A 23,823-nucleotide genomic window follows, 5' to 3' on the forward strand; every position below is an offset into this window, starting at 1 on the left:
AGCTACAAAAGCTTAAAGGCAGTGACACTGGTATAAGGCGGTAAAAAGTTTATTATACTGTAAGTAAATTTAAGTAAGTTTAAGCAGATGTAAATATTGTGAATGAATTCTGGATAGCGAGCAATTTCATGGTAATTTTGGGAAAAATAAGCAATATTTTCCAATCTTAAAATATGCTGTCCTTTTCAAGGCTTGGGCCATATTATGGAGTTATTATGTTCTTTACATCTTTATTTCATATTCATTATGTTGATGTGGATGATGGATTAATTATTATTAATTATTAATTATTAAACTGTCCTTTTATTTTACCACTATAAATGTGACAAGGACTGATCTGCCTTTCCAACTTACCAAAAATACAGTTGAAATTTGCAGGCTTATATGATCCTGTAACGATAAAACCAAGAGCCAAGTCTAACTTTTTTCACTATGACTGTTTAAACATAACTTTGAAAATGAGTGTTTGCTTTCCTGTCAAACACTGGAAAATTAGGCAAAGTTAAACCGCCCCCTAATTCAGCCTGTGTCCCAAAAAGGAAAGCGTACAATGGAAGATACTTTTCAAGAAAAGGATCAAGATATTACACAGTGCTTAAAACTACTTCGATGTCATTTCTGTCTCCTTCGCTGTAAAGTTCCAAGAATTTGGTCCACTTTAAATGAGTTACAGTATCATTATTGCTTTGTTTCCTGTAAAAACCTGACTTGTTACCCCCTTATTCTAGTGTGCCTACCTTTAAGAATCAGTAGGTTAATACACTGAATTATTATAATTTCAAATAAAATACATCAAGATTCCATTTAATGAAAGGGAAAATCCACCCTTAATTTACTGACTGTATTATAAAGTGTTACCAATTAGACTTTTTCCAATAAGTGCAATACTGTTAAGTTACTGCGTTCCATTTTCCCCTGCTGCTTGATAGTGTCATCCTCTGCGTGTGCAGATGGTGTTGGAGAGAGGACAGGACGGATGGGACTTAACAGTGAGATGTTTATTTAGGATGGGTGAAAAACCAAACAAGAATACAAAACAAAAGGCAAAAGGAGACTCAGACTAACTAAACTGGGCAAAAGTAAACACTAGGAACACAGAACATGGAACCTGAAACATGGAGGGAGGTGAACTGACGTCCCGGCGAGGGACAAAGAGGAACTGACACAGTGAGGGTGATTAGGGAAAGCGGCGGCACGTGGGAACACAGGAGGGACAAATTAGGAATAACAAGACAGAGGAAACCAAACTGAACACAAACATGAGACGAGGGACTGCCAAAACAGGAAGTAGCACGCCCACCAAGGGGATAAAAAACATGGAAACACACGATAGACTGGGGGAGACAAAAGATGAAACACAGGGAGAAGAACGTGGAGAGCACAGAGTCAGGCTGTGAGAGACAGGGCGAGAGACATGACAGATGGGAGGGGACACCAAGCAACAAACCACAGACACCAGATCATGGGAGCGGGAACATAAACCCATAACCCTAAAGTAACCCTAAAGACCTCGAATAATATAGCAGGGAAATGATCAAACTCTACCATTTCTAGTCACAAGAACTAAACAAGAAAACCAACTTAATAAAATCAAAAAATACATTTAACAAGATTCAAAAGGTCCAAAACACAGAACACAACAAATCGATCATTTCTTGAACTGAAACATCCAAAATGGAGAAACAAGTCTGGTCTTTTTTGCACGGTAACTGCCACAGTCTGAACCCCTGAGCAAGGCACAGAGATACATTTCACACCCAGATGCTGTCTACATCTCTTTGATGACTGCAGGATGTAAACATCAATGGCTCCGTCTCCGGTTGAGCTGCGAAACAGCCCAGCAGCACTTCTCAGTTTTCAAAGACAAAATTAAGGTTACTGCACCTTTCAAAATAAATCAGCACAATTGTGTGAAAGGTGTTACTTTTGTTACTTCAAACCCAAAGATAACAATCAGCCACGGCATGTTTCCCTTAAGCTTTACTAAGCATGTTTTGTCTATGACTTTGACGTTATGGTTATGCTGTTGAGATGGTTACATTTTTTTGAGACACGAGAGAGAAAGATTGAGACAGATTTTAGCTTTAATACGTTTTATGTTTCCCACATACACAAAAGATTTCGCACACAGATAAACGCAGTTTTAACATCCAGCTGATTCACAACATAAATAGTGAAAACAAGTGTAAAAAGCTGACTGTTCAGACAGGCACACTGTGACCTCATCTTTGACCTCGCGTTCGCTCTGTACGGGCAAAAAAAATAACGTGGTTTCAGAGTGACTCGCTCGACCATGTTTAGGTTCTGTCAGATTCATATATGTGCCTCCACATGTGATGATTCGCTGCTGCTTTTGAAATGACTCTGCATCGAATGGTTGACAACACCACACAAGACAAAGAAGCTCCTTTTCACTTTGAGTCAAAACTCTTGACTCTTCGCTGCGATGAATAAGCGGCGCTGTATTCACTTTAGCATATACAGCATCAGTCTCTTACATTTCGGATGCACGGCAACGAGCCGTACTCGTGAGGAGAAATGCCCACACATGCACGCACACACACACACAAAGAGAGAGACAAGGCAGCTGCACACACAGAAGTTGTTGAAACCTCTGTCCCAGTTCTCTGTTCTCAGATTTGCAGGAGGAAATCCTGAGAAAGAGATAAAAGAATAACACTGTTCAGACCTATCGGGCATATCAAAGTTGAAATCTGCAGGTGCTCGACATAATGCTGATATATTTTCTGGAAACGACGGCGCTTCTAACCACAACAGTTTATTTTAAATGCACAGCTTTGACATTAGGTCTTTGCAGCCCAGCTGGAGTAAGACGTACAGTTCAACGGCACGGCGGTAGATCCACACTTCTTTAAGTGAAACATAGTTAGAGTTTATAAGCTACCAAATGCCACTGTCGCTTTCACTTTAATGGTGGTTCAGTCATCACCCTAAAATAACAAGTGGTCTTATTAAAGTGGTGAAGTATATCCATGAAATTGTATTTTTGCACTAACAAGCTCATTCCCAAAAAGGTATCAGACAAATACTTGGGATTTCTCAGTATGGTTTGCAGTGTGTCCTCAAAAAAATTGAGGAAACTGGACAAGTCGAACGCAGCCACAGCCATCTGTAAAACACGGCGGAGGCTCTGTCGTGGCTGGAGGTGCATTTAAGCCAGATGTGTGGAGGATATTGTCAAAATTGATGGAATTATGGAATTTTCCTTAAATACAGCATCTCCATGCATGCAAGCGTTTCATTAAATTGCTGCACAATAAAAGAAATTAAAGCTGACCCAAATCCTCAGCACAGCAATGTAGGTTAACTGTTGATTCTAGATTGGCTGTAAATATGGATCAGTGTCTCTCTGTGTTAACCCTCCCTGGCAACCTGTTCAGAGTATACTCCTCCACATGACATGTTCCCCCAAAAGGCACCCTGTGAACCTCATAGTGATGACCAAGTTTTATAATTCCCCCTCAAACTAGAAAGTCGCACTGATAGTGAAATCAGAATATGTTCACAAAATGTAACAGTAATAAAATGTGTGCTTGACACAGTGTAACACATTTAATTCCCCTTTGAGTTACCTTCACCATCAGCTCTTACCTCACACTGAGCTCGAGGACTGATCAGACACTGAAGGCGGGTTCCAGATGTTTTGTTCTCCACGAGTCTGGTCTGTTAGATGATCTCTATAAGATGCTGGCCGCTCCGCTGTGGAATAATACAGAAAATATGCAGATAATAAGGTGTATCCTGTTTTCCATCTTTGAAATGAATTTGGGTTTACTGCTAAAACTGCTCTCTGTTCAAAGCACACGATGAAATTTAAGTTATGATAATTTGGAAGTTTCTAGCAGCGTGAATACATCCACAGATTGATATGCTTTAATTTCTGTGCCTTCAAACTGAAAATGTGAAATATGTAGGGATGGGTATCGTTTAGGTTTTATCCGATACCGGTGCCAAATCGGTACTTTTGAAACGGTGCCGGTGCTCAAACGGTGCTCAAACCTGTGCTTAAAGAATGGAGAACACAAAATTGGTCCAAAAACCTCTCATGTTCAGCTGGTTTTTGTAAAAAGATAACAATGTTAGCCTTTTCTGCAGCTATGGGGCATATATGGTATCACTCTTGGCTGGAAGCAGTGCTTAAACAATGGAAAAAACACAAACTTTGTCCAAAAACCTCTCATGTTTAACTGTTTTCCACTTTTTCTTTGGTCATTTTAGCCTTTTTGGCCAGGGTGAAGGGAGTATCTGCCATCAAACAAGAAGACAGCCGCATGTAGCTATGATGATGTTTGCTAGTTCACCTTACATGCATTAATGTAATAACGTGGTTAGCCTACTCAACGTAAATTACACACGAACAACATTAAGCTACTCACGCAGAGAAGAACGGCTGCTGCTGCCATCATCATCCGTCATCATTTCTGCTACACTGGCAGGGCTAGGGGCCAGGACTCTATTCTTCGTGTCTTTGGGGGATGTTGCATAACAGGCAACCCACCCGCAGTAGATGTGCTCGGTGTGAGGTCTCGCAGCAAGCTATGTCACTACCCGATCCGTACCGGAAACCCGATCGGTACCCCGCATGCGCAAATCTTACGTCACTTCCTCTCTTTGCCAACATTGCGACATTCAATATATTTGATTGATTTCCTGGTTTAAACCAAATGGAGCTTGTAAATCTAGAATAGACTATTGGCTAGGAAGTGACATCATTCTTAGCCACACTGTAAAAGTTGCAATGTCAAATGCACCTCTATCTGATCATTGCTTTATTGAACTGTGCTTAGAATCGGAAATTAGACAATCAAATAAAAGAACTTATTGGAAGTTCAATGCCAAACTTTTACAAAATGAAGACTACTGCAACATAGTCAAAAAAATTATAAAAGATATTATGGCTGATCATCTAATTGTAGGATATATCAATAAATGGGAATTCATTAAATTCAAAATTAGAGAATTTAGTATTCAATTCAGTAAAAACATAAGTCAAAAGCAAAGAGAATATGAATGTAAATTATTCCAAGAAATTACTTATTGCTGTAGTAAAGATGATCTAAATACCCAAGAAAGGAGTAAACTTATGGAGTTGCAAACTAAATTAGATCAGCTCTACCTAAATAAAGCAGAAGGAGCTTTTGTGCGTTCACGGGCCAAGTGGATTGAGGAGGGGGAAAGAAATTCTTCATATTTTTTTAATTTAGAAAAGAGCAGACAGAAAAGAAATTTTATATCTTCTCTGTTAATTGATGGCATTGAATGTGACGACCCTAAAATTTTGGAGAATGAAACTTATACATTCTATTCCAATTTATACTCCTCACAGTTCTCCCAAGCAGATTGTGATGTCTTTTTTGATCAAATAGATAATCTGATCCCTAAAATTGATGAATCATTTAAGGAATTATGTGAATCTGACTTCAGAATTGAAGAGTTAGATGCATCTGTTAAGAAAATGGCACTTAATAAATCCCCTGGTCCAGATGGGCTTACAGTTAATTTCTTCCAATTTTTTTGGGAAGACTTATGGGAAATTTTATTCAAAGCTATACTGGCCAGTATTGAAAAGGGAGAATTGATGTCTAGCATGAAACAAGGATTAATTACATTAATTCCTAAACCAAACAAAGATAAACGACAATTGGATAACTTAAGGCCCATAACTTTATTAAATACAGATTATAAAATTTTCTCTAGCTCAGTTGCAACAAGGCTCAAACAAGGGGTTTCAAGTATAATTAGTGAGACACAATCAGGGATTTTGAAAGACAGGAACATTCATAATAATATCAGATTGGTTTTAGACTTACTGGACTACAATGATCTGATTAGTGATGACAGTTTTATTCTTTTCTTGGACTTTTATAAAGCTTTCGATTCAGTAGAACATCCTTTTATTTTAGAAACACTAACTCGATTTGGATTTGGGGATAAATTTAGGAAGATAATAGATATACTGTATAATGATATAAATAGCTCTGTGTCATTAGGCTATGGCACTGGTAAAAGATTTAGCGTCAAAAGAGGAATTAGGCAAGGGTGTGGAAGCTCTCCGTTGTTGTTCATAATGGTTGTGGAGATGCTCGCAATTCTAATTAAAAACAGCAGCGTTGCCGGAATTGAGATTATGGACAATTCTTTAATAATTAGTCAACTTGCGGATGACACTACTCTTTTCTTAAAAAATGAACATCAGATTCCCCTGGTAAAACAAATACTCACTACATTCTCAAAAGCTTCAGGCTTAAAGTTAAATTTAAATAAATGTGAATTATTGGCATTAAAGGAGTGTAATTCACAATTACTGTACGATATAAAGGTGAAGAAGGAGGTAAAATATTTGGGCATCACAATTTCAAAAGATCACAAAGTCTTAGAAAAAGTAAATATTTTAGATAATGTTGACAAATGTAAGACAATCCTAAATAAGTGGTTACAAAGAGACATCACAATTTTTGGAAGAATATTATTAACCAAAATGGATAGTTTATCTAGATTTATACATCCAGCTTACTCTCTATCAATATCGAATAAAGTTATTAAAACAATTAATAGCTTGAATTTTAATTTTATTTGGAGGAATAAGTGCCATTATATATCTAAAGATGATTTGGTTAAACCATACATTGAAGGCGGTGGAAACGCAATTGATTTTGACATAATGAATGGTGTTTTGAAACTTAAATGGTTAAAATCCTTCCTAAATAATCCACACTCCATTTGGTTTTTTATACCAAGTAAGGTCTTTAACACACTAGGGGGTATCGACTTTCTCCTAAAGTGTGACTTTGAAATTACTAAGCTACCTGCTAAACTCTCTGAATTCCATAAACAGGTCCTTCTTTATTGGAAAATGTTATTTAAACATCATTTCACTCCACATAATAGCCCAATTTGGAACAATAGATATATACTGATGAACAGAAAATCTATTTTTATTCAAGATTGGTTATCAAAAGGTCTTTGGGCAATTGCCCATTTTGTAGATGAGGAAGGACATGTTCTAGGACATCAAGATTTTTGCCAAAAGTTTAATATCCAATGTTCTAAAAGTAAATTTAATCGGGTTATAAAATCCATTCCATTGTCACTTAAAAACATAGTTGTAAATGATATAATATATTCTGACATCTCCCCCAAGTTAAGGCAATTATATATAGATGGTATTCGATTTTGTGATGTTAAATGCAACAATAAGTTTCTTAGATCTTCATTAAGGAGTCTTTATTCTCCAAATTTACTTAGACGTAATTACATATTAAAAGATTTCCAAAGGGAAGAAATTGAAAAAATAAGAGCTGATTATATCACCTTCCCTATCCCTCCTAAAGGGAAAGAAGTCCAATTTAAAATCTTGAATAAAATTTACCCGACAAATAGACTCCTTAGTGATAGATTCAAAATAGAAACGGGTAATTGTGTATTTTGTGAAACAGAAGAGGAGGATTTGGACCATCTATTCTTTTTGTGCAATTTTATACAAATATTTTGGTTGGATTTTCATACCTGGCTTTATTCCAGTGGGATTCAAATTACCCCATTTACCTTAAATATGATAATGTTTGGAGTGTTTTTGAAAGAAAAGAAAGCTAATTATGGTGTTAATGTGTTATTAATCTTGTGTAAGTATTTTATACATAAATGTCGCTTTTTTAAGATTAAACCAACACTGGCTCACTGGAAAAATGACCTAAACCTGTTGGTTAAATCTTTGACTTTAGTTAAAAAGAAAAAGGCTGCTTTTTTTGTTTCCTTTGTAGAAGATTTTGATTTAGTGAGTTAATAATCTGTTAATTTATGTGACCCCATCTTTATATTTTATTTTCACTATATATGAAAGTTGCTAATATGTAAGAAATGTTTATTCTCTGAATCTGTAATATATGGTGCATTTTGTTTGTATGTTTATATTACTAATAAAAAAATAAATAAAAAAAAAAACCGAAAAAAAAATAAAATAAATACGGCGCATTTCTGGGCTTTTAAAAAAAACGCTATGCGTCGCCAGGTATTTCATCGGATTTGAGGTGTTACCTCCTTTGACAGTATCACAGTATCAGCTTAAAGCACTTGTTGCAGGCTGCTGAGTTTGCATATTTTGCTGTGAAGTACAGCCAGACTTTTGACCGCTTCGCCTTGGGCATTTTTAATCTGTAGCTCTGCTCTAAAAGAAAGTACGTACCTGGACCCGCCTACTATCCTCGGAAACGTAAAATGATTGGCTAGAAGTGTATCACAGCTCAGGAAAAAAAAGCACCGAAATGTGCGCTGCTTTTCGGTCTGAACCGTTTATGTCAGAACCGGTGCACACCGGTACCCATCCCTAGAAATATGTGAGGTACACAAATGAACAATGCACGCACAATAAATATGTTTTAGATTCTGATCATCAGGAAATACAATGATAATTCTGTTACTGCTGATATCTGATATAAATAAGTGAAAATAACTAAAGATATGATTTCCTGTGCTGCTGTTTCTTTCATAGACTTTTATAGAATAGTCTGGGAGCAGTTGGTGTATAAACCTGTATTTAAATGAAACTTGATAAGATGACAACATACAGAGAACGCACAAGCTGCCTTTGTTACCTGTATAATTATAGATGAACCACAACCCCCCCATCAGACCGACACCCATTACAAAGGCTGCAAAGACAAGTCCCATCACTGGTCCAGTCTCCACCACCCGGTCTAGAGTCAGAGGGTGATATATTTTAAAGACAAAGACAGTAACATCACCAAAATACAGTAAATGATACTCACTGCTGTGCTCTGGCTCTGGTCTGGCCATCGGAGTGACGCTGAGTCTCTTGATTCTTTGGCCAGTAGGGTTCCTCATTTTAGGTGACAGTGAACTAATCGGGTGGGTGACCACCATGGGTCTGGAGAGGTTTCTGATCTCACACTGAAGTGGGAATACAGGAAAAGGTTTATGCTTTAGTTATACTGGCTTCACCTTCCAGTGCCATGATATCAGAGGAAAACGTAAGTGTTAAAAAGCATAAATCATAATAAAGTAATTTTAAAAAGAAACTAAACCGTTTCAGTTCTAAGGTTTTATATATCAGGGTATATTAAACATACTCTGGTCCTTGGCAGGTATGAAATTAGGTAAATATAACCTCAGAAGTACAAAACAAGACATGAACCTGTGTCATTATTTATTCAACAAAAATTAGAAAATTAAATGTTGAAGCTGTGTGAGTATATCCCATAATTCATTAGCTTCTGGAATCACCTTTTGAAGTCAATTCAATTATTTTTATATAGCGTCATATCAAAACAGTTGCCTCAAGGCAGTCTGGTATAATAATAATATGTTTTTTGTATTCTTACAAAGTTACTTCAGTTAATTGAGGTTTGCAGGCATTGATTTATGCACAGCTCTCTTAAGGCCCCATCACAGCATTTCAGCCAGGGTGAGGTCTGGATTTTGAGCGGGCAGTTGCAAAACCTTGATTTTTTTACTTTTTCAGCCACTCTGTAGTAGATTTGCAGCTGTGCTTGCAATCATTGTCTTGTTCCATGACCCAGTCTGGGTGAAGCTTTAGCTGTTGAACAGATGGCCTACTGTAGAACAATTTGGGATACAGAGGAGTTCATGGTTGACTCAGTAATTACAGAATGCTGGAAAACAAACCCAAATCATGAGGCATTTGGTATTCACCAAACACGGTGTTGTGCATTATAGCCAAACATCTCCACTTTGCTCCTGTCCTTCCAGAGGACAATTTTCCAGAAAATTTGTTCAGATACAAATTTTCAAATCCAAGTAATTCTGCCATGTTTGTATTCCAAACAGGTCACACCTATTCAGTCTTTTTCTAACTGTACTGCCGTGAACTGTAATATTTAACATGCTAACTGAGTCCTGCAGAGTCCGAGATGTAGATCCTGCGACTTTTGCAGTTTATCTAACTATAGGACCTGAGGAGGACCAGATTAATTCCCCTGATATACAAAACGATGTCCTGGTGTTTACCATGACTCTACTACAGAACTATTATATAAGGTTGCACATTCAAACGTGTTTTTAGCAAATATTTGGCTCTTTATTGTTTTAAATAAAGCTGACCTACTTTCTTACACAGCTTGGTGTGAAGGCTAACACGGTTCACTTTACCTACATTTTTTAAAATCTAAGACTAGGTATGCTAACTGGCTCCTGGCTTTAGGTTTCTCAGTGAGCTTTCAAACACATAATGGTTATCAATCTTCTCATCAAACGCTCCACAAGGAGCCTAACAGGCACTTTTTACAAATGACCAAGCTACAGTTTCCCTGCTCCATCTTAGTGCTTTTGACAAGATGATTTATTTGCTATTTCTTCTGGGTTTTTTTACCTGATGCCCGGGTGATCTAGATAGAAGCAGAGGCATGCGTGGCCTGCCCTGACAGTCATTCTTTATAGTTTCCTTCACGGGTTCCCCTATAGTTGTGTCAGAGACACAGAGGCGCAGGCTGCAGTGGAGGAACTGCATTGAGTCGTTATAAACTGGTCGTAGAATGAAGCTGAATCTTAAGGGCTGTATCTCCTCTCTCACACTCATGGTCCTCTTGTCTCTCCCTCCTCCACTTTCTGCTTTTTCACCTGTTTGATCAATTCTGCCATTTCCCAGGCCCTCTGTCTCTTCCGTTTCCTCTACTGCTTCAACGTTATCTTCAGTCTCCTCTTGCTCATGTTTTGACTTCGCACTGAAGGTCAGTGAGGGGTCAGAGGAACAGCCGTTACTTATCACAGTCCAGAAAGGCGATTTTTTGGGGTCTGAGAAAGAAGAGACTACACATGACTTCACTTCCACGACATCTGCGAGGGGTGCTTTAGCTGAAATCTGCAGCAGAAAAAAATGATGCAGAATATATCATAGTTATAATTAAGTAGCTTTCATGTTCATTAGATGTATTTAAAAAAGTAAGCTGTGAAGAAGTTAGTGCGACAGTTTACACCACAATATCAAATTGAAGCAGAGAAAACACATGAAAAAGACCTGGACATAGACACGCTGGTCAGCGGTGATGACACACGGACCAATCCGCCTCTGCTCGTAGCTGTCTGTGACAAAAAGCTCCAAAAGAAGAACAGGCCCAGATCTGTGTCTGGGTGTTGGGAAGTGGCTTAGGTCTGGGGTGGGCCACAAGCCCTCTGGCACCCAGGGGACCAGTTCTGTCTGCACAGTGTTTACATTCTCATTAGCAGCAGCGCTGCTCGGAGGGCCAGGGACAGCAGAAAAACAGCTGAACTGAAAGAAAACAGCGCAAGGTTATGTATGAAAAATCTTGCATGAAAACTGTAAAATATAAGATGAATGTAAACAGACACACAGACGTCTCACACGTATGCCAAGTGGACCTTTGGACTTCTCAGTCTCATTGAGTGAAAGGATGGTCTGAGGTTTGTCCCTCCATAGTAACAGCTGGTCAAAAAGGACAAACAGAGAAATCAAACTCAGAGTCACTCTCAGTCTCCTTCTCCTGGGGCATATCTTTCCACTATGAAAATGAGTCTTTCAGGTGGTGTTTTCCACACAAAAATGATAAAATATACAAATAGTATCAATACCATCATAATGTATAAATTACATTCATCCTGTGGTGTGTAAGCTTAGTTTCATGCCCTCTGCTATTTTCTGTTTCTGTTCTAAATTTTTACTCTGATGAGGCACTAATGATTGGTCAGTATAGAAACCTGCTACTCTCATTACCTACTTTGACTTTACCAAGTCTCGAATGTTCCCAAACTTGCTGCAACTACATGACAAAAATCTAACTTTAGAAGTTTGTTCCAGCGTCTTTGGCTTTATTCCTTGATTAGACGTCTTTCAGAGAGAGTTGTAAAAAAAGTTGTTGAATAATTTGCAGATTAAAGTGACTATAACTAAGGACAGATCTACTGAATTTTCAAACATAGTTGCGCTAAAGAGTACATTGAAAATGTTGGGGGTGCAGGTACCCCAGACCCCTCTCTTCAGCTACACCCCTGCTTCAGTGATCTTGGGCCAACCCATTTGAGAAAACCTGACATCAAGATTTTCATGTTTACAACCTTTAGTCTTCTTTAAGGCCCGTTTATTTTTCTGTGACTTTCATCAACGTAACAAGAAGGTTATATGTGTCATGATCAAGAACTTAAAGTAGATGGAGGAAGCTGAGGGATGTTCTCCCACAGACTTCTACACAACCAAACTTTTCTGAAAACCAGAAGAACTGCCCCCTGCTGTCCATTAAAATTAATACAGGTTTAAGGTACATCCCTCTAATATTTGCAGTCTATGTTCTAAACGTTCTCATCTTTTCTGTCTAGCAAGGTTGTTAGAACAAATGCAAGGAAGAGGAATCCTGGAGAAGATTGTTCACACTCAGCTGATAGACTATCTAAATGATTTTCAAATTCCAGAAGCTCTTCAGTTCGGCTTTAAGCCGTTTCACAGCACAGAGACAGCTCTCATAAAGGTTAAACATGTCTTTCTTGTTTTGTTGGATATGACTACTGATTTGACACAGTGCAACATGACCTGCTGATCTCTCGACTACAGCATTGTGTAGAAATTTCCGGCACTTTTGTGGATAAAATCATATCTCTCTAACAGGAGCTTTTGCGTTAAGTTGAGTTCGGCTTCATCCTCTGTGGCCCCTCTGCCATGGGGTGTAGCGTAGGGATCTATTCTTGGGCCACTAATGTTTTCATGTTTTCCTGCCACTCGGTGCGATCTTCCGAAAACAAAAAATTGAATTTCCAGGCCTGACTTGGAAACTGTCATCTATGCTTTTATAACCTCACGCTTGGATTACTGCAACTACCTTTTAATAGAGGTTGGCCAGGGCCCTCTGTCACTCCTGCAACTGGTGCAGAATGCTGTGGCATGGTTTTTAACTGGTAAAAGAACATTTGAGCACATTAATTTGCTTTTGGCCTCCTTAAACTGGCTTCCAATTGAATTTAGGATCTATTTTAAGATCCTTTTACTGGTTTTTAATTTGTTTTTACTCATTTTTAATTAATTTTTATTAGCTGGCCTTTGACTTAGTGGGTAACTGACAAGTTATTTTATTGTTATTTATTTTTTGTATTTATTATTCTTATTGTATTTTTTATATTTCTGCTGTACAGCAGGGCCATGTGTTGTTTTTAAAGTATGGTATGCTAACGAAGAGACACGAGGACGGATGAGCTGAAGCTCGCTCACCTGCTTCATCAGCTTTTCAGCCTTCCTGCCCGAATTCAAATTGGCCCAGATTGCCTCTTCACCTGCGTTAACCCGCAGTCTGCCTGACTATCTCCAGCCAAGTCAGCCTCACCAGCTCCAGCGTCATCATTACCTCTACAGTAATAAATGTGGTTCAGCTTGTGGGTTCAGCATTTGGACATAATTTGAGTTCACTGCTTCAGCACAGTGGCCTTAAGCCTGTGTTGTTTGTCTGTTTTTCAATCATGTTTCCATCCAGCCTCCCACCTCTGAGGGGACATTTGCTCTCACTTAATTTGCCTCTGCGCAAACACCCATTTTAGGCTTGACCTCAGCAATGTTCTGGTCACAATGACCTGGGTCGCAAGTCTTACCAGGACAACTTCCACTTAACACAAATTCAAGTGGCTATTATGCACCACATGCCTTTTTTTCCTGTACCATGAGTAAAGGACATTTGTTTTTGTTTTGAACGCAGACGCTTTCCTAACTGTGTTCTGAACGTTTTCCTGTTTGTCCTGTTTCCTCCCTTCAGATTTATTTATTTCTTTATTTTCTGACAGCTTGTTTTGAATTACATCCACAGCGATGCAGATTTTTTTCGAAGACAAGATCTGTATCATTCTTTCCCTCGTGTGACAGAAGATATAGAGAGGAAAGTTAGGGTTCAAGTAACAAACAAAGACAGAAAATTCTCCAAAGTTTCAATGTTTTGTTGTTGTTGAAATGTCTTATCTCACCATGTTTTTGTACTGCACCCCTCTAGGCTCTCCCAGGAGCAGGCCTTCTGTCCCACAGGAAATGACTGGGAACACTAAAAGGAAATGGCTCCCATTGGACTCAGCCTGGCAAGTCAGGTCACGCAGAGTCACGGCAGCCACCGGGACAGACAAGTTCTGAAAGAGAGCACTGATGTGAGGCACTACAGAATATCACAGTGTGAACAGCTGCTTTAGGTTTGTCGCTGCTTCTAATTTAGATTTGAAAAAAGTTAAGACCTGCAGAATGCTTCTGTCCACCGTCACGCTGAGGCGTCCGCCCTCACAGTTCACTGTGAAACCCTCCCGGCCTTCTCCTGCTCTGCTCCCACCATTCAGCCACTGCCTCAACCTGCGCTCCTCTGCCTCAGGAGGCCTTGCAACCAGTGGATTCGTCACTGCAAACTTACCTGTGATACAGAGAGGAGATCAAGAGATACAACCATTCACTCAAACATCAAAATCCTTCATTCAGCTGTAAATACTATATGGAATAAATACTATGAGTAAATACTATGGAATAATTTAAACGAAAAAAGACCAAACAAATGATATATACTTTCTTTTGAGTGAAAAAACGAAATTCAAATGTTCAGTTTATACAGCCCATTCTCACTCCTGAGGTGTAACATCCTGACGATTTGTCACGTCCTGCGGCGTTCCTGAGGAACGCGAAAGTTGACCTTCTGCGTTCTTATGCTACGGTTATGGGTGAAATCCAGTAGAATTACGGTCCCGCGGTACTACACGTTCCAGCCATCCCTAACCTTAACCAGCACTTTAATGGTGTTAAATAGTGTTTGCCAAAGCGATTTAAGCAAAATGAACGAACATGTGTAGATTGATTCCAAAAGGTTCTCATGTTTCCTCATTTTTTCCGATCTTGTCATTAAGGGATGTGTTGGGTGCCCGGAAGCGTAACATGTTGACGATTTGTCACGTAGCGTAAAATATTACGCTTTGGAAGTGAGAACGTGTTGGTTCAGACACAGAAGAGTCCCGACCTGCTTCTCCCTCAGCCAGCCGGATCACAAAGTGATTGGCCAGGTCGGCCTCAGTGTATGAGGTCACCGTGGTGAAGCCACTCTCACGGGCCCAAAGGAGAAGGTCCGAGATGCTAGACAGGTCAGGGTCGAGTGTGCTGGCCACTGTTAGGCCAGGCTCAGGTGGGTAGGGTGGAGACACGCTGTTGGAGGACTGTGTAGACAGCAAGATGAAGCATAATACAAGTAAAGATCAAGTAGAGTCAAGGACACTGTGGCACAGAGCAATACAATAAAGTATTTTAGACTATGGCCAGTAACGCTAGGACCAGTTCTTTTTGGATTTGGTCACAATGAGAATGATTTGTAGCCTTAGATTCCTGTTAGCTGTGTGTTAAAAAAACAAAACAAATTCCACCACGATGGTGATGTAAATGGCAGCTGATGCCCTTACATGAACAGAGATGCGACCCTGGACGCCATGAGCAGTAATGGCCCAGTTGACGGGCACAGAGCTGCTGAGAATCAACACAATCTTGTGCGCTCTTGAGTCGGCCACTGGAGGCACAAGCGATACAGTCACCTCTACCTGCATGGAGCTGAAGAAGAGTGGACAGAGAAAACAACGTTTAACCCAAACGGCATCATCTGGGGCCAAATAATTGAAGTAGTACAGAAAAAAAAAACCCTGCAGCTCCTTGAATCACCACAGGGGGCGACTCTAGAGTTGTTCTATGTCAAATTATCCAACTTTAAACTAGTTTCAGTACCCTTCATAACTACTCTATGATGGGTGAATGTATTTTAAACTGAGCTTTTTATACTGAATTAAGCCTTAAGCTTTATATTATTAGGGGCGTTTCAGGGGGGTTAGGGGGGTTATGACCCCCCCCCCCCCCAATAATCAGACCCAACCAATATAAGCCCCCCAATAAAATTATGAATTATCTTGCATAAATAGGCTGTTGATTTTCTTTACTCATTTCAGGTATTACCAGCAAATTAGTTGCATGTTTAATCATCTCGGAATTTGTGTTTGTGCTGTTGGTGAATTATCTGATAATAATATTAAGGCTTACTTTGTGGTTCATTGTACTAATATACTGTACACTCTGAAGTGTTTTTCTTCTTTGTTAACCAATGTGCAGGTATGTGTAGCAGTGTAATGCAGCCTCATAACCAGGCTTGATAAAGATACCTGACAAATAAAGGTGGGTTTAGAAATTGATTTCCCCGATTCAAATAGATTTTAGCGTGAGTAAAGCAATATCGCTTCATGAAATCCTGAATCGATTTTTAAATATGAATGTATTTTTCCAGAAACACCAGAATCTCAGCTTAAAGCCCACAAAACAATTTCAGCGACCACCAAACAGCTAAAACGAGAGCAGAAACGGATTCTGCAAAAAGACGTAAACACAAAGCACGGATCGTTCAACCGACGTCACGTACACGGACGGTGCTGAAAGCCGACATCTCACAGATTCTGATGCTGCAGGTTTTGTCACTGAACCAGCAGCAAAAGATCAAAACTACGCTTCACGTTTGATAAACATCGTCACTAATTCCCTCTTACTTTTGCTGTTTTGCTTCCACTACGATAAAATCCCACTTCCTGCACAGCTTTCTCTCCCTCAGTGTACTTCAAGAACCGTTTCCCATCTCAAATCTCGGTTTTCTGCATTATTCGCTTCCTTATTATGCACCAGTCTACTGTTTTGTTCAGCGCTGTTGCACATTGCTTTTTCTTTTATCTTAAAAATAACCTCCGACAAGAAAGCCTAATTTCTGATGTTCATACCAAAGAAACTTAAACTTTTACAAAATATGCCAAATTGCAAAACGCTTAGCTGTGTCTCTAATAAAACCTCTGTAACTTTGCTCAGCCTACATCAGGTAATTTTCATATCTTGATTCACGGTTTTCTTCATCTTTTAATTTTCTGCAGAATATTTTTAAGGCGGTTATCTGCCATAAAAAGCCAGGCCAGGAAAATCTGCATCATGTTTTTCTGTATTTTATCCTCCGTTACTTTTACACGATGCTTACATCTCTGATGAAGTCTCACAAGTATCAGCTTTCTTTTTATACATAGATATAAAAATGTGGATATGTACTGATAAATGATCAGAATTATAATATGAATTATAATCATAATATTACAGAATAATACAGAATTATAATATTATAATATGTCTGAGTCAAAATTGAATCAAATTGGGACCTTGTGAATGAGAATTGAATTAGTTGTAGAAATCAGTGACGATATCCACCCCTACTGACAAATATCATCATTTCTGCCTAGAAAAAGCAAGATGGAAAAACCCAAAATGCTAAAATAAAAAATAAGATAAGATAAGATAAGATAAGATAGAACTTTATTAATCCCTCGGGTGGGTTCCTCTGGGAAATTCGACTTTTTTTTTTTTTTTTTTTTTTTTTAAATGGCAAACAGTGAAACAGAAAACATTGGCTACCATCATTTATATACAGGCTTTGTGGCTGTAAATAGATTCTAATTTCTGCTTTTGCCAGGACATCAAGTGGTTGCTTGTTCTCACCCACAGAGGCCTGAGCCTGATGAATGGAGCTTGATTACGTGGACCTCAGGGCTAGCTCCACCTACATTCAAGTGGGCACAACCGTGCACTTCCTGTGGCTGCAAGTCAGAGGTCATGTAGTTGCGAGAGATGAACATGGACTGCAGCTGACACACAGCAGGCAGGTTTGGATCTGTAATATGGAGACAAAGTAAGAGAAAGTTTAGAAATGGAAGCTGACCTAATGCAAAAGTCTGGTAGAAGCAAGAGGGGAAATGACTCATCTGACTCATAAGCCATCAGATGCTTGCAGATGTTTGGATTCATCATTTGTTTATTTTACCGTAAACTATTTTTCATTTGTGGATATTTTTGTGTATAAAAACTGCAAAGCTTAAATACAAAATCACCACTAAATTCGATTTTTGAGCACAGGAATGTGGATTTGGTGGCTCACCCTCTCCCAGTTGAAGGTAGACTCGATTGCCATGTGATGAGTGTGTCAGAGAGGACAGGTTGCCATGATGCTTCAGAACCCAGCGATGCAGCGCACGGGGACGAAAAGGCAATGAATGCACCGTCTGGACGTGCAAACGCAGGGCGCTGGACTGTACGCTGGCGTTTGAGGACACCTAGCAGTTGAAGGCAAATTTATAATGAATGAAACTGCAGAGTGCACTCAATCAAAACTGCTCTTCTGCACAATGACTGACCTGCACCAGGACCTGGAGGTTGGAGGGCAGTCTCTCGGCCTCCAACCACCAGGTAACTGGGACTTTGGAGATGAGCACTAGGTGGACAACCCTCATAGGAGAAGGAGACAGAGACAGAGGCTTCATCAGCACTGTCACCTATAGGGAGGAGAGGAAAAGGCAGTCCGCTGTACGTTCAGCACTTTAAAGGATAAATGTACTTCAGACAGTTAGGGTAGCTCCAAAGCTAACTACATGTAGCAAACTTAACTTAAAATACACCAAACACATTTACAGCACTTGTACAAATAAAAATGTAACAAATAGAATAAAATAAAACTTATTTGTTAGTCTTGTATTTGTGTGCCTGTGTAAGCAGCTAGAGCAATTAAATACATTTCAGCATTTTTGGTTGGGAAGCTAACGCTACTTAAAATGTTTGGTAGCACTTTATAATATGACCCACAACTAACAGTGTAATTATATGTACCTACAAAGGCTTCCCAGCAGATACAGTAGAATAAAGGGGTAGAAATTCAAATTTTCACAAGAGAGAAGAAATAATTCTATTGTAAGAGTCGAGGTTTCCTCACTTTACAGCGTAAGTGTAGCTTGTTTATCCACTAAATTACCCAGAAGTCACACGTCTTACAACTACTTACAGTATATTTATTTCTTTCCTCTCAGATCATCTCACGCTGTGTTTTTTTTAACATGGCAGTCAGTTGACTACACTCTCGTGGACTCTGCAGTCACAGATCTCGATCCAAAAGATCACCCTTGGGATGTGGTGGAATCAGTGATGCAACTGTGTGACGCTATCGTCTCAATATGGATCAACATCTCTGCAACCCCCTGTTACAGCTACAGCTATGCCTCAAGGAAGAAAGGTAGTTATAAAGGCAATGGTGGTTCCAACACAGTTGTAGCAAGATGTACCTAATAAAAGGGGGAGGGAGTATACATCTCCAGTGTCACAGTGTACTAAGCCTGTAATCTTTTGCACAAATAATCGTCTGTTCACCATCGTGTTTGACATTTCAGTTACATTTTTATCATAATTAGTCATTCTAGACTTACAGGAGGTTTCATGGAACTTTGACCCTCTTCCTTCCCCCAACAAGTCACAGAGGTTTCTTCCTGTTAAAAGGGAGTTTTTCCTTCCCACTGTCATTAAGTATTTCCTCAAAAGGGGGTCATCTGATTGTTGGTTTTCTCTGTATTTTTGTAGGGTCATTAGCTTCCCATACAAAGAGCCGACTGTAGATGTAATTTCACACAATATAAATAAAACTATCATCATCAATCATCAGTGAGAGTTTGCACCATATTTAAAGAAATTCACTCAAGACTGTTGTGACTTTTATTATAAAGAAATGTCCACAAGATCATGCTGAGACTTACTATTATTTATTTATTTTGATGTTTTCCCATAAAATCTGCCTTTTTATAACAGAATCAGCTCAGTGGTGCTACAGTGAAATTCTGTAGGTAATGTCTTTGTGATATAAAGGGAATTAAATGGATTTAAAAAGCTTATTTGAGATAGTTGAGATGTTTAAAGCTAAACATTATCATCACATTTTAAAGGAAAGCATTTGGCAAAGAAACCTTGTTGTTCATGCGTGTTTCTGCTCTTAGTTTACAATCAATGAGACTGATTGATCAGCAAGTGACTGGAATCACATTTTCCAGCTTTCTTACGGCCTATTTGAGTCAAAACTTTAAAGCTAAAACCCGGACTCAAATAAAAGCCCCCCTGCTCCTGAAGCCGGGGTCCTTGGTTTTTGCTAAGTAATCGTTAGCCGGCTACCTTGTTTTCTGGGCTGTTGGTCACTCTTCTTAATGCAATGACATGAGTCTCCTTGTTTCCGCGTTCTCTAGCAGCACAGCCGGGGCCTGCCTCGAACCTTTCCAGCAGACCCTGAACAGGGTGTCGAGCACCCACTGGACCAGCCACTGAGCAGTGCAGCTCTCCACTCTGAGCTGGAGAGGAACAGTGCATGCATCACTACAAAATGTGTTAAACCTGAAATATATATGCACAGGAAGTACATTCATATCTGCTGCAGCAGCGTGATCACTGTGTAAAATAACAAATAACATGAGACATGAGTGCTTCCCCATGCAGGCCTCGCTGAGTTTCATTGTGAAACATTGTGTTTCTTCTCCTCCTTTCTCTCCCTCTAATGTGTGGGTGATACAATACTCTGATGTTTCTACATTTGCTCAAATCCCCGCCTGGGGGTGGGTGGGAACTTGTCCAAGAAAAAAACTATGTAGCAACTTTCACTTTCATTCTGACACTTCAAGTAAAGACCTTTGACTTGGGCACAGGAAATACCACATTTACAATTCGCTATGTCTTCACGACACAATCCTCATTGTTGCTGGTCTAGAAGATAAATACATCTCTTGCTGTGTCTCCTGCTGGGTGTCGTTGGACTTACCTTCTGGGTGCTCCAAGAGGAAAGAGAGAAGGAATAAAGTCCATCCAAGTCCAGACAGCGAAGGCATCATGACAACTGCTTCACCAGACTGACCGAATGCTTTTTTAGTGTAACACCTTAAAAACACAATCAAACATGCAGTTTATGTGTGATTTCTAACTCAGAGTTATCTCAGTATGCCTGTTTTTCGCCAGAGCAGAAAAGCTTCAGATAAGTTTGATTAGTAATGATCAAAATAGGGACTGTTGGTTGAAAAAAACAAGCAACCTTGATATACTCCCCCTGGACACATTATTAGAGACATCTGTTCAAATGGCCATTAATGTAAATATCTCATCAGCCAATCACATGGCAACAACTCACATTTAAGCATGTAGACATTGTCTGAGCTTCAGACCAGGGGAGAAACCTGACTGATGTAACATTGACATGGTCGTTGGTGCCAGACAGTGTGGTTTGAGTATTTCAAAAACTGATATTTTGCTTGGATTTCCCCAAACAATGATCTCTAGGATTTATGTAGAATGGTTCGAGAAAGAGACAGCGGCAGCTCTCAGGGAGAAAATGCCTCACTGATGTCAGAGATCAGAGGAGAATAGCTAGAATGTTTCGAGCTGAAGACGACAATAACTCAACGACCACGCTTTACAATCAAGGCATGAGTAATAGCATCTCTGAATGCACAACTCTCTCCCACATAAACAGGACCTCATCTGTACCCTTAATGATGAGTTTTGATACCTTAGTAAATATAAACAAAGATGTTGTTTGATGAACATTAGAATAGTTAATGTGTTTTTCCAAGTTTAGGTGCATCAGCAGAGACCACCCTCAATAATTTCTGATGCAAGCGCAGTCTATAACAGAAACTGCCCGGGTCAGAAAAGAGATTCAAGCGTCACTCTTAGTAGGCTTACAAGGATAAAGAGTTAATGTACCCATCAGCTGATGGGGATAACACACCATCAAGTAACATCATGGATGTGCAGCAGCTGTTTGTTGCTATCACATTAATATGGATCCAAAACTGCTGGCAGAAAACTGCTGAATAGAAAGGTGTACCTAATAAAGTGTCAGTTTAAAAAAAAATAAACATTTAATAGCAATAATTAACAACCAATCAACCAAACATGTTCCTCTGGGAAAGAGTTTTACAAAATGAACTGTCACAATAAAAAAGTCTTTTAAATAATATAAAAAAAACTTTCGTCAAATGTATTAAATCAAAGCTTTTATCAAACCATCCTGACTTAAGTGCACTGACCTCTGATTTACTCTTCTCAGCTTGTTTTTTCTTTTTGCTCGCAGAAATGCGCTGACATGGAGCAGAACGTGCTTGAGCATCAGTCTGATCCATGCATGGTCCACGAATTTACTGAGAACCAGTCCATACTGCTCAGGAAATCATGCAAAACATCCTGAGCAGAACAAACACGCGCTCTGCAGTCTGTGTGAGAGCTGCTAACTTGATTCATGCTTTAAGATAGTGAAACATGGAGACTGGTGTTCTCATAAATGTATTTTTGTTGCTGCTGTTAAATTCCAAGAAAGTTCCGGACAGATAAGTCGTGCTAGTCGAGTCTTCAGGAAATTGCAGGATTCCTAAAAACTCTCTCCCCTCCAGCGGTCTGCGCTCTTGGGGTGAATACAGTCACTCACCTGCGGCTCCTCGAAGGTACAGGCTGACTGCTGGTCCAGCTGTTTGCTTCAGACTTCACTGTATTCACAACTCTGCGCACACCCCTCTCATTTCCTAAACACACTATCACACACCCTCAACATGTCAAACAGACCAAATACAGAATAAGAATAAGGAAAAAAAGCGCAACTCTCAGCTGTGCGGGCCATCGGGCATCTTTAGCCCGCTGAGGTGCGTCTTGTAAGCAATAGATTTCTCCGGGTGAAATTCATTTTACACATGGAGTAATGCCGAAGGGGAGGGGGTGTCGGGGGGGGGGCAGCTGTAAAGAAGGGGCAATGGGAGGGACTGCGGGATGGTGTGACAGAGTGGAGAGAGAGACGGCGAGGAGAGGAATAAAAGGCTCTGGAGACGTCTCCAAACGTAGATGGTAACAGGAAGGAGGAGTAGAGGGAGAGAAGGAGGGAAAGAGGAGGGAAAGAGGAGGACCAGGGTGGACCTCAGAAGTTTGACTGGCAGGGGAAATGTGAGGGTGATAACGGGAGGCGGGGTGGAGGGTGGTGTGGTATTTAAAAAACAAAAACCCAGACACACACAAACACACACATTAACTGGTGTGTCTTCTTATCTGAACCTCTGAAACACCTTTCTAAAGAAAACATGATAGCAAACCAGTGAAAGCCCACAGCAGCTTCTCCCCAATAAGCAGCCTGTCAGAGCTTCATCATCTATTTTATGTGTGGGTGGGAGGGGCTTGTAAGATCTTGTTTTTTCTTGGCTTTCAAAGTGGAAAGAAGTGATAACAGTGAGCATACATTGTCGAGGTTGTGATTTTGCTCACCTGAAGACCATAAGAACTGCGTTCACAGAGTTTTTAGCTCCATCTTTGGTCTCCCTACTCTCACTGCTGAGCCTGCTCGCTGTCCAGTGTGGTGTTGAATAGGCAGTATAAAGGCTTTTTGCCTTCTGGCCAAAAATGTTACTATGGGAAAGGGAGTCTGCACCAAAGCTGTAGAGTTGTGAGCACAACAACTAAACAAGGAGATAATTCTGCTATAAATTTCAGAAAAGCCAAAGAAATCAGGCGTGATTTCATGTTGTTATGGACGTGTAGACAGTCCAAATACCAAAGTTTTGCATGAGACAAAAATCTTAAACTGTGCTTTAACAAATGGGCATATCTTCTGAAATGTGAAGCCGACATGGATGTGCCTGAAACCTAATGTCTTTCTAATGGTCAGCAGGGGAGACTCAGCTGGCTGCATGATGAAAACACAAAACCTCAGCTCCCTCTCTCTTAAAGCTTTCCTGATGAGTCGTGGAGGAAAATCAAATATCACCTCATGATGTAGAGTTTCAAAAAACCCAAACAGATTACTGCAGATCGTGCATTTCTCTGACTTTTACAGTGTCTACATCCTTCTTTTTATATACAGCCCATTAAGTAAACCTGAAATGAATCAGGGGGCTGTACCCAATCAAAATACAAAGATTCTCATCATATCATTGTAGATGTCACAGTAACAAGATTTACAGTATTAAAAGACTTGTCTA

General features: G+C 39.7%; 1 protein-coding gene across 2 annotated transcripts; it reads right to left on the bottom strand.

The window, feature by feature from the left end:
• Nucleotides 1-983: 983 nt before the first annotated feature.
• engl (endoglin, like) lies at nt 984-22,801 on the bottom strand. 2 transcript variants are annotated; one of them, XM_026165787.1, is made up of 17 exons: nt 22,290-22,801; nt 20,631-20,746; nt 19,994-20,166; nt 18,202-18,339; nt 17,946-18,120; nt 17,510-17,681; nt 15,403-15,547; nt 14,970-15,162; nt 14,206-14,375; nt 13,948-14,103; nt 11,357-11,437; nt 11,012-11,263; nt 10,367-10,855; nt 8,787-8,928; nt 8,613-8,714; nt 3,613-3,720; nt 984-2,654 (listed from the first exon to the last, which is right to left on the bottom strand). In XM_026165787.1, the coding sequence occupies exons 2-16, from the start codon at nt 20,698-20,700 to the stop codon at nt 3,614-3,616; spliced, it is 2,565 nt and encodes an 854-aa protein (XP_026021572.1). In that variant the 5' UTR covers nt 20,701-20,746; nt 22,290-22,801; the 3' UTR covers nt 984-2,654; nt 3,613. The 2 variants fall into 2 exon arrangements, with proteins under 2 accessions (XP_026021572.1, XP_026021573.1); XM_026165788.1 differs by lacking the exon at nt 8,613-8,714.
• Between the last annotated feature and the right edge of the window lie 1,022 nt (nt 22,802-23,823).

This window comes from Astatotilapia calliptera, chromosome 4 (assembly GCF_900246225.1).
Source record: "Astatotilapia calliptera chromosome 4, fAstCal1.2, whole genome shotgun sequence".
Classification (NCBI taxonomy): domain Eukaryota; kingdom Metazoa; phylum Chordata; class Actinopteri; order Cichliformes; family Cichlidae; genus Astatotilapia; species Astatotilapia calliptera.

Excerpts from the sequence above, each read along its gene's own strand:
- engl (XM_026165787.1), bottom strand. The coding sequence starts at position 20,700 with ATGATGCCTTCGCTGTCTGGACTTGGATGGACTTTATTCCTTCTCTCT. Across the intron at positions 20,167-20,630 it reads CCTCTTGGAGCACCCAGAAG|CTCAGAGTGGAGAGCTGCAC; the intron begins GTAAGTCCAACG and ends GTTCCTCTCCAG. Across the intron at positions 14,104-14,205 it reads TGGACAGAAGCATTCTGCAG|AACTTGTCTGTCCCGGTGGC; the intron begins GTCTTAACTTTT and ends GCTCTCTTTCAG.